General features: G+C 34.8%; 1 protein-coding gene across 3 annotated transcripts in view; it reads right to left on the bottom strand.

Moving 5' to 3' along the window:
• The window catches only part of GALNTL6 (polypeptide N-acetylgalactosaminyltransferase like 6), a 1,235,992-nt gene that overhangs the window by 699,302 nt on the left and 521,637 nt on the right, over nucleotides 1-15,053 (bottom strand). For all 3 annotated transcript variants that reach the window (XM_034959428.2, XM_063603996.1, XM_003823503.6), the window contains one exon: nucleotides 5,550-5,716. In XM_034959428.2, the coding sequence (XP_034815319.1) occupies nucleotides 5,550-5,716 (167 nt within the window). The remainder of the gene's footprint in view (nucleotides 1-5,549; nucleotides 5,717-15,053) is intronic.

Genomic DNA, 15,053 nt, shown 5'->3' with positions numbered 1-15,053 from the left:
AATATTAAATCTAAATAACTCCAAGATTTATTTAGAGTGACTAGCTCTCAATAAATCTGAGACATAAAAATTGCTTGTCTTATAATCTAGTGAAGTACCTGATGGAATACCAGCACTAAAACATTTTTGTCGACTGTCGTCTCAGAATCTTTAAATGCACTTTAGTGTTAGTATTGTATAATATAAAATAAAAAGGCACTACCATTCTTCTTCGGTTTTACAACCTTTTTCACACTGATATCTTCCAACTTCGAATAGTTGTAAAACTTGTGCTGATTGATTTGTCTGCTTATGGAAACTTTCCTTAATGTATACTTGGAGACTATTTGTGTAAAATAGAAATTGAATTCAAGACTTGACATCATCATTTGTGAAATCATTAAAAATATCTCTGCTATTTTAAAGATTTAAAAACACTTTCAGCCCTGTGAAGGGTCTAGGATTTTTTAATGGTAATGTGGATCATTATAGGAATTGCTTTGCTATTTCCATATACATATGTATGTATACATACATATTGTATATACACATATATATATAATATTTTTTCCTTGTGAACTTGGCATAAAATCTATTGGCTGATTCCAAAGCAAAATAGATTTATAAAGTTTTGAAAGACATTATTTGTTTAACAAAAAGGGAAAATTGGCAAGGGGATGAGGTATGACAGTAAATTGGAATTAAACATCAAATGCTATAAAATGAGTTCACAAGAAAGCAAGGCAAATGTCTACAATTTTTGGAAAATGGCGATATCTACCTAGGAAATATAACAATTAACGTTACATAAAATACTGTCGATGTCCTTTACAAACTTATAAATCCAATATTAATTGCACACTAAATAGTATAAACAAAGAGCAAAATTTATTTTGTAATAACATGTAAGAAACAGGAGATTTTTGAAGTTACTTATTACACCCATATTATTCACTGAAGCTTCAACTTTTGGGACAGAGTTTTGCTCTGACACCCAGGCTAGAGTGCAGTGGCACGATCTTGGCTCACTGCAACCTCCATCTTCCAGGTTCAAGCAATTATCCTGTCTCAGCCTCCCAAAGTGCTGGGATTACAGGTGTGAGCCACTGTGCCTGGCCATTCAACTCCAATTTTAAAATGCATGACAGTGATTTTGAAACTTTAATTCCTATAGAAAGTACACATAGATCCTGTTGAAATGCAGATTCTGATTCATCTGGTGAGGACTGAGAGTCTGCATTTCTAGCAAGCTTCAAGCTGCTGCTGCTGGTCCATGCACCACACTTTGGATAGTAGGAGTGTGGGCTGTCTGAGGAAAAGTAAGCTGGATTTCTTGAAAGTTGTTGGCATTGGGAGGATAGTTTCAAGTCTGTTTTTCCTTCTAAAGAGTACATGGAGAAAAACAGATCTTTCTGAAACTCAAATATTCAACTACTTCCCTTTTCTGTCAAGGAACTTTGAAACAAGCAGGAGCAGAAATGAGTGAGTGTGCGCCTGTGTGCCTCTGTTTGTGTGTGCATACTCGGGTATACAGCAGTGCCTCCATACTTGCATTAAGGAAAGTGTGTCAGCAACTCTCCTGCGACTATCCTCAATTTAGACTTGCATTCATCTAAGCATGCAAAGTTCAGGGAACTGTCAAGTTCAAATATACCCTATCTCTGAGGTTAAGCCCCAGCCCATTTCACACATTTCAACATTTTCCATGTGGATGCCGTTAAGGTTGCCTGGAATTTGGAGATAAGCCCAGGATTAGTCCTGCTTTAAAGTCACCATGAAGCCTTGTTATAGGCCTCAAGTTAAGTTGTTAAATGTATTTCTCAGAGCTTACTGGAAAAAAAAAATAGCCACATTCACTAACTTTGGTAAGCTTCAGATAGCAAAACACAGTGGTGGTTGTTGAAAACTTACCTGCAGGCCTTTACCTTCATGTTTTATAGATGGTGGACTTATGTTCTGAGGCTAAAATGACATTCTGTTACCAAGCTTGCTTTAGGAAAATGTCTAAACTGAGAACTGCAAGATGGAATATTCACTTTTTTTTAAAGCATTTTGAGAACTAGGTCAATCTTATTTAAGCAGATTTTTCTAAATCACTTGGTAATAGTTAGCATTATTCTGTGATTATCTAATATTTTAGTATTTTACTTTATTGATATGAAACCCACTATTACAGAATTTAACAATTACTATATACTTATATTTGTTGTAAATATGAATTCTAAGTAATTAGCAAGTGGCTCATGCTAATGACGTGTCTAAAATATTGGCTTTCTTGTATTTTTGTTCATGCATAGCTGTTCTATTGACCTGGAGGATGTAAAATATAAGGGAGTAATATTTGATTAAGTCTTGTTAAAGTTTAGTGCTTTTGGCCAAAGGATCTTGTAGAGTATCTGAAAAAGTTAACAGTGCAAAGGTGGTAAATAGTGCAAATACTGAACAGAAATGAAATTGGGATGTATTTCTAAAAATAAATTTAAAGTGTAAAACAAACAAAAAAACTTCCTAAAGGAATCCAACAGAATTCCTATATCTTCCTGTATTTTAAAATTTATCTATCCTACTTAATCTGATTTTTAAAGAGTTGGTGAAAAGAACTCTACACACTATAGGGTTGTAGCTTTGGGGAATTTTTTAAGAAAAGTATAAGTTAATTATAGCTTTTAACAGCACAGCTACAGATGCATCAGAATAAAAAGGAGTAGAAAAAGTTTTTCTCTCTTAGAGGCCCTGTAAACAAGTGATGTCTAGGGGTATCTTCCTTTTCTTCTAATAGTAAAAACAATCTTGAAAAGGATTCTGCTAAACACTCTTCTAAGGCCATGCATATAATTTAGATAGATAACATAATCTCCTTATTGATTAAATTCTCAGAATTTTATTTTACTTCAATGTTTATAGTAGCTTATTGGCCATATTGGAGATGTTTTAAATGTTAAGGCAGTCCTAATTTCTCCAAATATAAATTACCATGATAACTCCTTTAATGGCCACTAAATGAATTCTTCTGTTGATTCTGGAGATAAATAAATCAGTAAAGGGGTAGATGATAGATAGATAGATAGATAGATAGATAGATAGATAGACAGATTATTGTGGATCATATTTGATTAAATTAAGAGAATCTCTTCTCCAAAAAGTATAGACATTTATACTATAGTAGTAGGAGAGTATTTGGTGAGTAGAAATCAATAGCTGAGAGCAATCGCTCTCCCATGAGCACACAATTCACCGAAACATCCATGGCGGCCCTCCATCATAACCTCTCCAAGAAGAGTCACTATCATTTTCATTTTGATAAACAGAGACACTCAGAGAAAGTTAATTTACCAAATGTAGTACACTTAATAGTTGATGTTGGGATTCTGACCTGTGTTCATTACATTAATTATTTATAGTTCTCATAATTCAGAAAGGAGGAGTGATGCTCCTAAGTCCACTCAAGTGCTAATATACATCAACCAATACTCTCAGATGAGATTTTCATAATCCAAAGCAAAAACTTGGAAAAAGAGTCTTTCCTAGTTTATATAATTTAAAAATTATGATGTATTATAAAAGATTATAGAAGCATTTTAACACCTATTTCTTTCAAAATTTACTTTTGCATTTGATTATAAACTTATACTTTCAATTTGATTGCTCATAAGAATAGAATATCTCAATGAAAGTTTTACCTAAGCGTTAAAGTAATGATTATCCTTAGAAATGTCCATTAGGAAATTCAAAAATCACCATTACTGTTCCTAAATTATCCATTTTCTGTTATCCCCTTTCACTAACACTAATTACATTGACAGTCTACTTTCTTCCCAGCTAACATGACATACAGAAACATAGTCCACCAAAGTTGCTACTGTACCAAAGGTGACGGTGATTTGGAACCAAGAAAATGTAGGTGCCAGTATTTTCAACCTTTTCAAAGGCTTTCAACTGAAAAATACCTCTGAGAAATATTTAACAAGAAATGTTCTACAAACCATAATTTTCTGCTACCAAGTGTTTCTCACTCTATTACCCACCAGGTCAAAATTCTACTATAATAAATAGTTTACCAAGATAATCAAAAGTTACACTGGCCTATTTCTCCTAGTACCAGTCAATCACAAAGACTATTCACTTGGCAATCTGCAGCCTCAGATCTTTATCACCTTTTTCACTTTTTGAAGTCAACGCTTTATTAACACATTAAGTACCTATCTTTAGCCTGAGGTAATAAGGATGACTGCTTTGAAATAGTAACCTCAATTAGAATAAAAAAGTGAATATGCCATTTACACTGTTTTTCAAAAATCTGCAAATTTCAGTTTTAGACAGTGGCTCTTATTAGGTAGTATTAAATGCATGCCTACCTATGCAACACGAGACAAAAACCTCTTTAAAATCAAACCTAAAATGACCAGGTTGATAGTTTAAAAAATATATATATATACATTTTTTTTTTTTTAATTTGAGACGAAGTCTCGCTCTGTCACCCGGGCTGGAGTGCAGTGGTGCGATCTCAGCTCACTGCAATCTCCACCATATTAATAGTGTAGTGTCAAACAACCACCTTTCTGTCATGTAAGTCCCAGTATCTATAGATACTAGGCAACCTCTGGATCAGTATTTAAAAGAAGTGTATAAAGACCAGTATTTTAACTGACTACCTCTGTCAAAGAAACTTCACCAAGCAGTCTATCTTTTGCAGAATTTTTGAATACTATGAAAAAAAGATGTTTCTGTGACAAATAACATTTCCAAAACTTCACATTAACTTCAATTAAAACTTCCAAAACTTCATTAACCCATGTGATCTCAAGCTATATTCTCTTTTGAGACATAAGAATAATATTCAATCAAAATATTTTACTGTCATTCTTTCTAACAGATATACAGTTAAGTGTAGCTCCTTCATGCAATAAAATATAAGGTAAATTATAAAATGCACTTTATAGTATATTCATACAATAGAAAGTAAATTACAAAATTATAAAATTTTTATAAGGTAAATATAAAATTATAAAAGTATTAAAACTTATGCTAAATTTTGTAAGATACTATTACACTAGATTGTTTGTTATTGTTCAGATAGATAAAATAGCTAGAATTACCAAGTAAAAATATGTACCTGTGTCCCTTATAGTTTCTAATATTTATGAAGTAACACAAGCACAGCCTGGAGTATGTGTCATACTGGTAAATAATAGAGTAGATACTTTTCAGAAATAGGAACAAATTTTATAGTTCTAACTCAAATATTTTACCATTCATATGTACTTACAATAATATATTTTACAGTGTTGGTCCTGAAGCTGAAAGTAGAATTTGAGGCATTTTGCCAACACCTAATTTGCAACAGAGATTGTAATGCAAATTTCTTACAGATTCCCAAATGAAACCTATAGCTTCTCATTAAGTTTCTTTTGCATTTGGTCAATATTTTACAAAATCACAACATAGATAAAACTTCATAATCACCTTTCAGATGGAATCAGAAAGAAGCTCCCATTATCTTTTTTAAAAAGTCCTTAATGATCATGTGAATGGTAGCAGAATCAGATAAAATGTTATCAACTGTATCTTACCTCTCTCACTGAAGTCATCTACTAGAATGATTTCTGCTATCAGACTCCCTGGGGTTCGGTTAATTATACTGTGTATGGTCCGCAGGAGTGAAGTCCAACCTTCATTATGAAATGGGATAATGATGCTGGTGTTTGGCAGCCTTTCCAGATACATCTTATGCTTACAGCTGGAGATGAGGGAAAAGAAAATGGTGTGTCAAATGCAAAACTCTTGTATATCTTATTCTGTTGTTTATTCATTATGTTATCAGACAACTGTGGGAACACGACTTAGTCTAATACTTTCCAACCAGAGTTTGTACAGCATGATTGTTATCCTGCTCCTTCACAGAATGCATTAATGATCTCCTTTCACACTCACTCTTAATGAAACAACTGTTTTATCTTCTGGTATCAGGGTTTCAAATTTGTCAGTTTTTGAAATGTTGTGCTCTTGTTGATGTACATTTTTCCTGTTGTTATATAATAGAAATAAGGATGAGTAATATGCATTAAAACTGTTTCCATGGAGCACATAATTAAGGTTTAGATGGACTTCCTGGAGAGATCTAAAAATTTAACTTCTGTAATATTTATGTTTAATTAGTCAATTTTAGTCATGGAGTGTTTCAATGGCTGGACAGTATTTAAAGCCTGAAGGGAAAAACAACTGTAGCTTCTAAACAGAATAAATTAAAATTCAATTTAAAATAACTGTTAACTGAGCACAACCACATAATAAGATTAAATTAAGATCCAAATCAAGATGTTATAGTCCCAGTGAAAACTCTAAAAAGAAATCTCAAGTTCATTTTCTTCATTGTTGGAACCATCTGAGAAGATGAAAAAGAAGTATTTTTAAAATTGTATTCCTTTATTCATTATTTAACCTAATAATTTATTATTTTTAACAATATTCATTAAACAAGTAAATTTTGACAGTTTCAGACAATGAAAAGTGTCTGAAAACCCATCAAAATTATAATGATATGGGCACAAAAATGTGTAAAAACATGAAATTCATTTTAGGATAACTTAAATGTCAAAAAATATATATAATATGAAAAAGATTTGTCAGTAATTTCCATGGGAGTGTAGTAAGATAGATGTTTTTGCTTGTAATTCACAGATCTGGAAAATAGTGTTAATGAAATTCAGCATATTTGGTCATAATTATGCAGAGCCATTGATTCTTCTGAACAAAGTCAAAGAGCCCAACTAATTGTGCTTTGATACATCAATATTCAGAATGTTGCACCTACTTGTGAGAACCATTACACCTCACAGTGTTCTTAGAATGAAGGTGATATCCCCAATGAGGCCAATTGTTTTTTAAACATTAGGACAAGCTATTGTACATATCACTTGCCTATTAATTAAAGAGGAATTGCATTCAGAGTAATATCCTATAACCCATCAATAGGGGCCAGGCACAGTGGCTCATGGCTGCAATCCCGGCACTTTGGGAGGCCAAGGCGGGAGGATCACTTGAGTCCTGGAGTTCAAGATCAGCCTGGGCAACATAGCAAAACCCCATCTCTACCAAAAATACAAATATTAGCCAGGTATGGTGGCGCACGCCTGTCATCCTAGCTACTCGGCTGGCTGAGGCAAAAGAATCGCTTGAACCCAGGAGGCAAAGGTTGCAGTGAGATGAGATTGCACCACTGCACAGTCCAGCCTGGGTGACAGAGTGAGACTGTCTCAAAAAAAAAAAAAAAAAGAAAAGAAAAGAAAAAAATCAATAGGCTCATGACTTTTCAGAGTCATATACAATCCAATCAGAGAAAGGGTAGACAAAAAAGAATGCAAGACCAATCATGTGTGACAAAGGCTTTCTCTTTCGAAATGTTTTCAATAATTTCTATCTGCCTAAGCTCAAATTACTATCAAATTACTAGTACACATGAAATATAAAAGGATCCATTCTATTCATTCATTCATTCACTCATGTCACAGTAATTTACTGAAGGTTTGATATAGGCCAGGCTCCAAAGTTGAGATAAAACAATGAACAAAATCTAGTTCTGAACTTCAAGACATTTATATTATAATGAGAGATACAGAAAGACAAATAGTTACAATTTTAAAATGAAATGGATAGTGTAGAAGCTTAATAGAGTGCTATAAGATTATTTGAGAGAGGCCCATAAGCCAATTTGGAAAATCTTGTAGAAATTCAAGTGAGAATTGAAGGTGGCCTGCAGAGGACAGGTTCAAGATCTATGTAGAAAGAGAATTCACACGACTTGGTAACTGGGAGAAGTGACTAAAGAGGACTCTTACGTTTTGGACATGGGCAACTGATCAGATGAAATACAGAATGACATAGGAGCCTGTGTGAGGGACACATTGAAGGTTTCAAATAATGAGAGCAACGATAATGAATTCAATTTTGACCATGTACTGTTGAGATGTCAAAATGACATCCAGTTGGAACGTAACTTTCATATATCATATACACATCTATCTGTCAATTTATATGTCTATCTATATATATGTGGGTGTGTAGCTCAAGGTAAAAATCTATTTTGCTGGAGGAAGAGGCTCATGAGAGATAAGCTCTAGCAGATGATGCTGGCACATCAATGTCTCCTTAGCACTCACCATTCCAGTATAAGCCAAGAGGGTCCTATTATACATCTCTGCAGATAGCAAAGTGAGTACTTTCTCTCATCTCCGCACAAAGGGCAGATCAGAAGTTCTGGGAGAAATTAATTCCCCTAGAACAAGTATCAACCAACAAATAATGGAAGTTAGAGAATAAATAGTCGTATGGTGGGATAACCCTGAGGTATGTTCCATATTGTCTCCCATAGTTTCCTAGCAGGATTACACCTCAGTTGCCCACAGTGATCAGCAGTTTGACAATGCATCTTTTACTGGCTCCTTTCCCTTTTCTGTCTTCCTTTCTCACATTCCCTGCACCGCACCACTCTACATTCTGTGATTACCTCCTAAACACTATTATAGTCAAATTTTTGTTTCAGGGTTTGCTTCTAGAGGAACCTAAACGTAGACATAGGCAAATAAGTTATACCTCATTTGGTATAGTCTCTTTGGAACAGTCTCTTAAATCAATACCCTGGTCAAGATTCACTTTGATCAATGTGCTGGTCAAATAGGCAACACTCTTATTTATGTTGAGTTAGGAAGGCTGCAGTTTGTTATACTTGGAGATACTTTTAAATAAGTTTTTAAAAAACGATGATCACACATGCATTTCATTACTTCTTTCAGCTTTTGAATTATTACTGGTGCTCTACTCAGAGACATCTCTAGGCCTATGAAATACAACTATCAAGACATTACAGTGGATACATAAAAATGGTCTCATCCTAATTAGTTGATTATTAGTAGTAACATTGCCTTTTTACATTGATATCTGTAACTTATTTTTCAATTAGACTACATTATAAACTCCTTACTATTTCATGCCTGATGATTATGTATCAAATATTGAAAAGTCACACCACACTTTATAGATCAGACTAGGTTCAAATGATAGCTTTGCCATTTACTGCCTGTGTGACAATGGGCAAGTTATTTACCCTCTATAAGATTAATTTTCTCACACAGGATAATGTGGGAGCAAAAAAAAAAAAAAAACCTCTTCATAATGTGCTAAGGAGAATTAATTGGGACATCTATGTAACGTACTTCATATAGCATCATATCTAATAATAGCAGGGGTTTAATAAATACTGTCATTATTATGGTCATTGTTGTTTACACTGTATTATTTCATTGTCAAATCCTCTGTGGAAGAAGACGTGGAACTAGGAAAGACAGGAACTGCAGAAGAGACAGTGAGAGACATTTAGGATACAAAGATGAATACATTTCAGTCTCTTCCCTTAAGGGTTCACAGACCAGTGAGCAGATATATAAAATGATTAGACTCAAACAAGCCAAGTGACATAATAGATGGCACACAGACATTGAGAGCCTGAAGGAAGTGTGACTAACTTTGTCTGATAGAATTAAGGACGTCTTTATCAATGAGTCTGTACATTGAGAACAGATCATGAAGAATCTTGAAAATGATTCTAAGGAATTTGGATGTTAGCCTGCAGTCAACATGAAGTACTTCAAATATTGTTAATCACAAGGAAGACCGGATCGTGTTTACATATTCCTCTGGCAGCAGGGCAGACAATGTGTTGCAGATGGCAAAGACTAGAAGCAGAAAGATTAGCCCTCGTAATAATTCTAGCAAAAAATAATGAGGGTGCAGATCTGATTTTCACTCTAAGGAATGCCAGCTCCTTTGTAAAAGCACTTAATCTGATTGAATTATATTCGGTCATTCTAGCACTTAAGCTGCTCCAAAGAAAAATTGAATCACTGCCAAGCTCAGGCATTGGATTCAAGAAGCTGTGATCCAGATGACTGCCCTATAGTATTACTAGAAATAGTGAAGCACATCCAGGGCTTTATTTAGGCTCTGCGCCTGCATATTTTAGGTTTAATGTCAAGTCAGGTTGAGAATAAAAGTTTACAAATAAGAAGATGATGTACCAATATGGAACTGACTTTAATAAGTAAAATAAAGTCAAACACAATTTGTATGCTTTTTATGGTTACAAATGCATAGCAAATTCACAAATAGAATAAGAAAATAGGTACAAACTAAAACGTGTTGAAATAGGTTTCTAGGAATATGGGTGTAATTATTGCATTTCTTATTGCTGTATTATTTTCAGATAAGCATTTGCATAAAATTGCCTTGCAGTTTAGGAATGGCTCAGAGGTAAGGACATCTCTTTGTTGAGTAACAGTTTATATAAATGGATAAAAACTAATTCTTCAAATTTTAAAAGCACCAAGAAGACAAAAGAAATAGTTTAAATTATTTAAAAATTTACTTGAGAGAAATGACAAGTCGTGAAGACATTTAAAAATCCGAAAAAAAAATCCAAATTATTTTGTAAACATTCTGCTAAGTCTTTCACAGTAATGAAACTTCAATGGCAAATTTTCTCATATTCTTCTGTTTTTCCAAAACAGAATACATAAACATTTTCTGATTTTTTTATATTGGCATTTGCTAAACTGAGAGATTTTAAAAATACAGTTCAACAGTATTGTTTAACACATACTTAACATTTATTCTTTTCACGGTTACACTAATTTATCTTTTTTTATTTCATTGATTTTATTAAAATAAGTGGTTTTTTCAATAATAAAAAAGGCCACAAAATAAATTTTAATTACAAATACTTGAAATAAGTACCAGACTTATCAGTGACTTATTTTTGTCTAAAAGAGATACTTTAGTATGTATGCAACAATGTCAATGTTTATATTACAGGCATTTAGGTTAATTTTCATTTGGAGATCTTAAAACCTTCATGTATTCTTCACCATCACTTAAACTTTACTTCTCACTGCCTATTGTTGTGTGTTTTGTTTTGGAAAGGGTGTTACAACTCACATTTAAAAAGTTCTAACTCTGGGATTGCAGCTTTTGAGTAAAATGTTTGAATATTTCAATCTTTAGATCATTCTGTTAGCTTATTGAAAGTATGGCTTTATTTTTTGTTTTGTTTTGTTTTTTGTTGTTGTTGTTGTTTTTTTTACTTATAACAATAGTCAGGAGGTTATATGGTGGCAATAACCACCCCCAAATTTCAATGACTTAAAATAATAACTATTCCCTTTTTTGCTTCCTTTACCTGTTCAACACTAGTTGGAAGGAGGGTCTCTGCTCACTGCGGTTAGCAGAAATAGCCAACATCTTGATCACTGTCAATCATTGTGGTAGATATAAATGAGAACACTGATGGGTATCAAGCTAGTAATTAGATGATGTATTCCTAAAATGGCATATTGCTGTCTGCTTACAGCTCATTGGTCAGAACTAGTCATGCAGCCCAGGGGCCTAGAATGTGCAGTCTCATATTGTACAGAAGGAATAGAGTCAGAAACATTTGGCAAATGACACTAGCGAAATCAATCATTTTAGTCTTCTGCCTTCTTTAGAACAAAACAAGAAAAGAACATTTTACTTGTTGGACAAAATTTAATGGAAAAATGAAAGAGATTCAATTTCTTCACAGATGAAAAACAGAATATTTACAGTCCCACATCCATAGAAGCATGACAACAGAGGATATTAGAGCTGCAACCACATTTAAGAAATCATCCAGTTAAGCCCCCCATTTAATTGAGAATTGAGACAGAGTTTTAGAGAGTTAAACATAAATTATTTTACAATCTAATTGGAAAGGCATTGTACTGGGTAAAAAAGTGATACAATGATGAGGCATTGTTCCTGAACTAAGAAGTTTATAGCTTTTCTGAAAATTCAGTAATTATAGCCTACACAGGAGGTAACACAAGCAATGAATAAGAATCCAGCATTCTTCACTTTTGATTACATAATGTTTTGGAAATGTCATTCTATCATTGGCCCTTTAAGGCATCTTTATACTAATTAAATTAATTAAATTATATAAATACTATAATATTTTAAGGAGGGGTAGGCAATTACTTGATTAGCTCAAAAGTTTTTGTGAGATGTATGCTCTATCCTCCATAAATATTTTTGTAGATAAACCATTCAATAAAATGTATGACAAAATACCCATCACAAAAAATTTATGAAGAACTGTCATGTGAATAGAGGCTCTAACAGCCACTAATATTATATTATCAGGTGGCTAAAATAAGTAGAAATAGTGTCCACTATGCACAATATTCCTATATTAGTTTTGTGTATTTAAATAATAATACAGATTTTTGCTATTTCTATCAAATATTATGTCTAGGTAAAATTATATTTGAGATTTCCTTTTAGTCAAATGTACTAATAAGGACCATATTTACCTTTCTACTTGATTCAACTGTATTAGTCTGTTTTCATGGTGCTGATAAAGACATACCTGAGACTAGGCAATTTATAAAAGAAAGAGGTTTAATTGGACTTACTGTTCCATATGGTTGGGGAAGCTTCACAATCATGGAGGGAGGGAAGGAGGAGCAAGTCAATATCTTACGTGGATGACAGCAGGCAAAAGGAGAGCTTGTGCAGAGAAACTCTTTTTCAAACCATTAGATCTCGTGATACCCATTCACTATCACCAGAACAGCACAAGAAAGACCCACCCCCATGATTCCGTCATCTCCGACCAGGTCCCTCCCCACAACACGTGGGAATTATGGGAGCTACAAGATGAGACTGGGGTGGGGACATAGAGCCAAACCATATTACCAACTAAACAACTACATTTTTAAATATGAAACAATTATTTTCAAGGCATTGAATATCAAGCAACAAACAATAGTGGCTTTCAGAAACAGGATACAATTTCCCCTGCTTACATTCTAGTCTGAGATTCCAGGGCATGGTGAATTTAAGAGAAACACAGGCAGATCCAAATGATCTCCCTAAGATAAGAAAATGGAGCCAAGAGTCCAGGCGACCAAGGTGGCTAGAGTTTGCAAGATAGAGCACTCTAAAGGAATGAGCTATACACAGAACTCAGGGGATCTGAAGAGTCCTCCTCACATCTTCAGCTAAGCGCTGATCAGTGCAAGCATACAAAGGAACAACCCTTATCTGGGGAATAAAACCCAAGAATGGATTAGAGGAAAGAATACCTATCATTCATATAGGGTAAAAACTAATGCTTATGGAGAATTAGGTGGAGTATGGAAAGAGTTAGATGGGTTTTATCTCAGCAGGGTGGCAAATTATCCCTAGCCTAAATATAGCTCTGATCCAACTTAGCTTAAAAGCAAGATCTTATAGTATCAAACTGTTTTCACATAACTTAAATTCATTATGTAACAAAGCTCAATAATATTTATAGTAATACAAAATATTTTTCCCCTTTGAAGGTAAAATCACAATGTCTGATACCAAATAAAAATTGACAGCCATACACTTCAAAACTCATTTTATGAGGCCAGCACTACCCTGATGTCAAAGATGGGCAAAGACACCACAAGAAAGAAAAACTATAGGCCAATATCTCTGATGAACATAGATGCAAGAATCCTGAATAAAATACCAGCAAACTAACTTCAACAGAACATTAAAATGATCATACACCATAATCGAGCTGGACTTATCCCTGGGATGCAAGGGTGGTTCAATATATGAAAATTAATTAATGTGATGTACTATATTAACAAAATAAAATCATAAAACCACATGATCATCTCAATAGATGCAGAGAAAGTATTTGACAAAATAGATACATTTTTAAGGTAAAGACTCTCACAAACTAGAAATAAAAGAAAATTAATTCAACTTAATACATGCCATATATAAAAAGCCCACAGCTAATATTACATGCAATTATGAAAAATTGAAAGCTTTTCCTCTAAGATCAGGAACAAGACAAAGATACTTAATTTTGAGACTCCTATTCAACATAGAATTATCAATCCTAGCTAGAACAATGCAATATAAAAAAGAAAGTTTTGTTGTTGTTGTTTCAAGATGGCCTCAGCCACAGAGAAACAGCAAAACAGTGCATAAAGATCAATGCTGTGAACTTTAATTCAAGAAGAAAAATGGGAATCTACTGGAATTGTGAAGGACACCCCAGATCCCAAAAAGAAGACCATGTGCAAACAGCCCCCGTGTCAGCATCTGGCTGTCAAAAGTGAGTCAAGTCTCAATACATGAGAGGGGCAGAGAGTTTTCCTTTGTGACTCACCTTTCCACTGGGGATTTGTCCAGGCCAAGGGAGAGCCCTTTGTTTCTCCCAGCTTTGGAGCTAACTTGGGGAGAGGCTTGGAGAAGCTGAGAGGGAAAGACATTGGGAAAAGTTGCAGCATTTTCCCTGACTGGAGTTGAAAGCAGTATGCCATTTTTAATCCAGGAGCATACAGAGTCAGTCACTCTTCGGCAACCCAACAGTGTGACTACACAGGTATTTTAGTCTCAGGCCAGCGATTGGAGTGCTTGCTCTGGAGTTTGGTAGGAGCCTCCAGAGCCAGAATTGAGCAGGAAATGTGGAAAGTGCCCCAGGAGTAGGCACTGGAATTGTGCCCTCCCCTTGCCACAGGTCTAGGGCAAGAGAAGAACTACTGCAGCCATGATTTCTGCTGGGTGAGAAGAAACCAACTTGGTGACCTGGAAACTCTGTGTGTGTGTGTGTGTGTGTGTGTGTGTGTGTGTGTGTTTGCTGGGTGCCCCAGCCTGCTCCCCTGAGATAAAGGTACAGAGGGGTCCTCTCTACTCCATGCCCAGGCATATCTCCAGACATTCAGAGCACATGCTCACCTGGATTAACAGTCTTATCTGTCCCATTGTTCTTATGCAGAGACCACAGTGCAGCAAAGCACTCTCTGTTTTATGCCCAGGCAGATCTCCAGGCATTCAGAGCACTCACTCACCCATATCAACAGCCTGAGTGTCCACCATTTCTGTGGAGAGACCATGTGAAGTGAGGCCCTCTCCCCTCCATGCCTGGACAGATCTCCAAGCTTATAAAACATCCACTCTCCTGGATTAGGAGTTTAGGCTGCCCTCCCTCCCTGGGCAGAGAAGTTACCACTCAAGAGGTT

The sequence above is a fragment of the Pan paniscus genome, chromosome 3 (genome assembly GCF_029289425.2).
Source record: "Pan paniscus chromosome 3, NHGRI_mPanPan1-v2.0_pri, whole genome shotgun sequence".
NCBI lineage: Eukaryota > Metazoa > Chordata > Mammalia > Primates > Hominidae > Pan > Pan paniscus.
The sequence above is the reverse complement of the archived record's forward strand: the minus strand, read 5'-3'. Positions and strand labels throughout refer to the sequence as shown.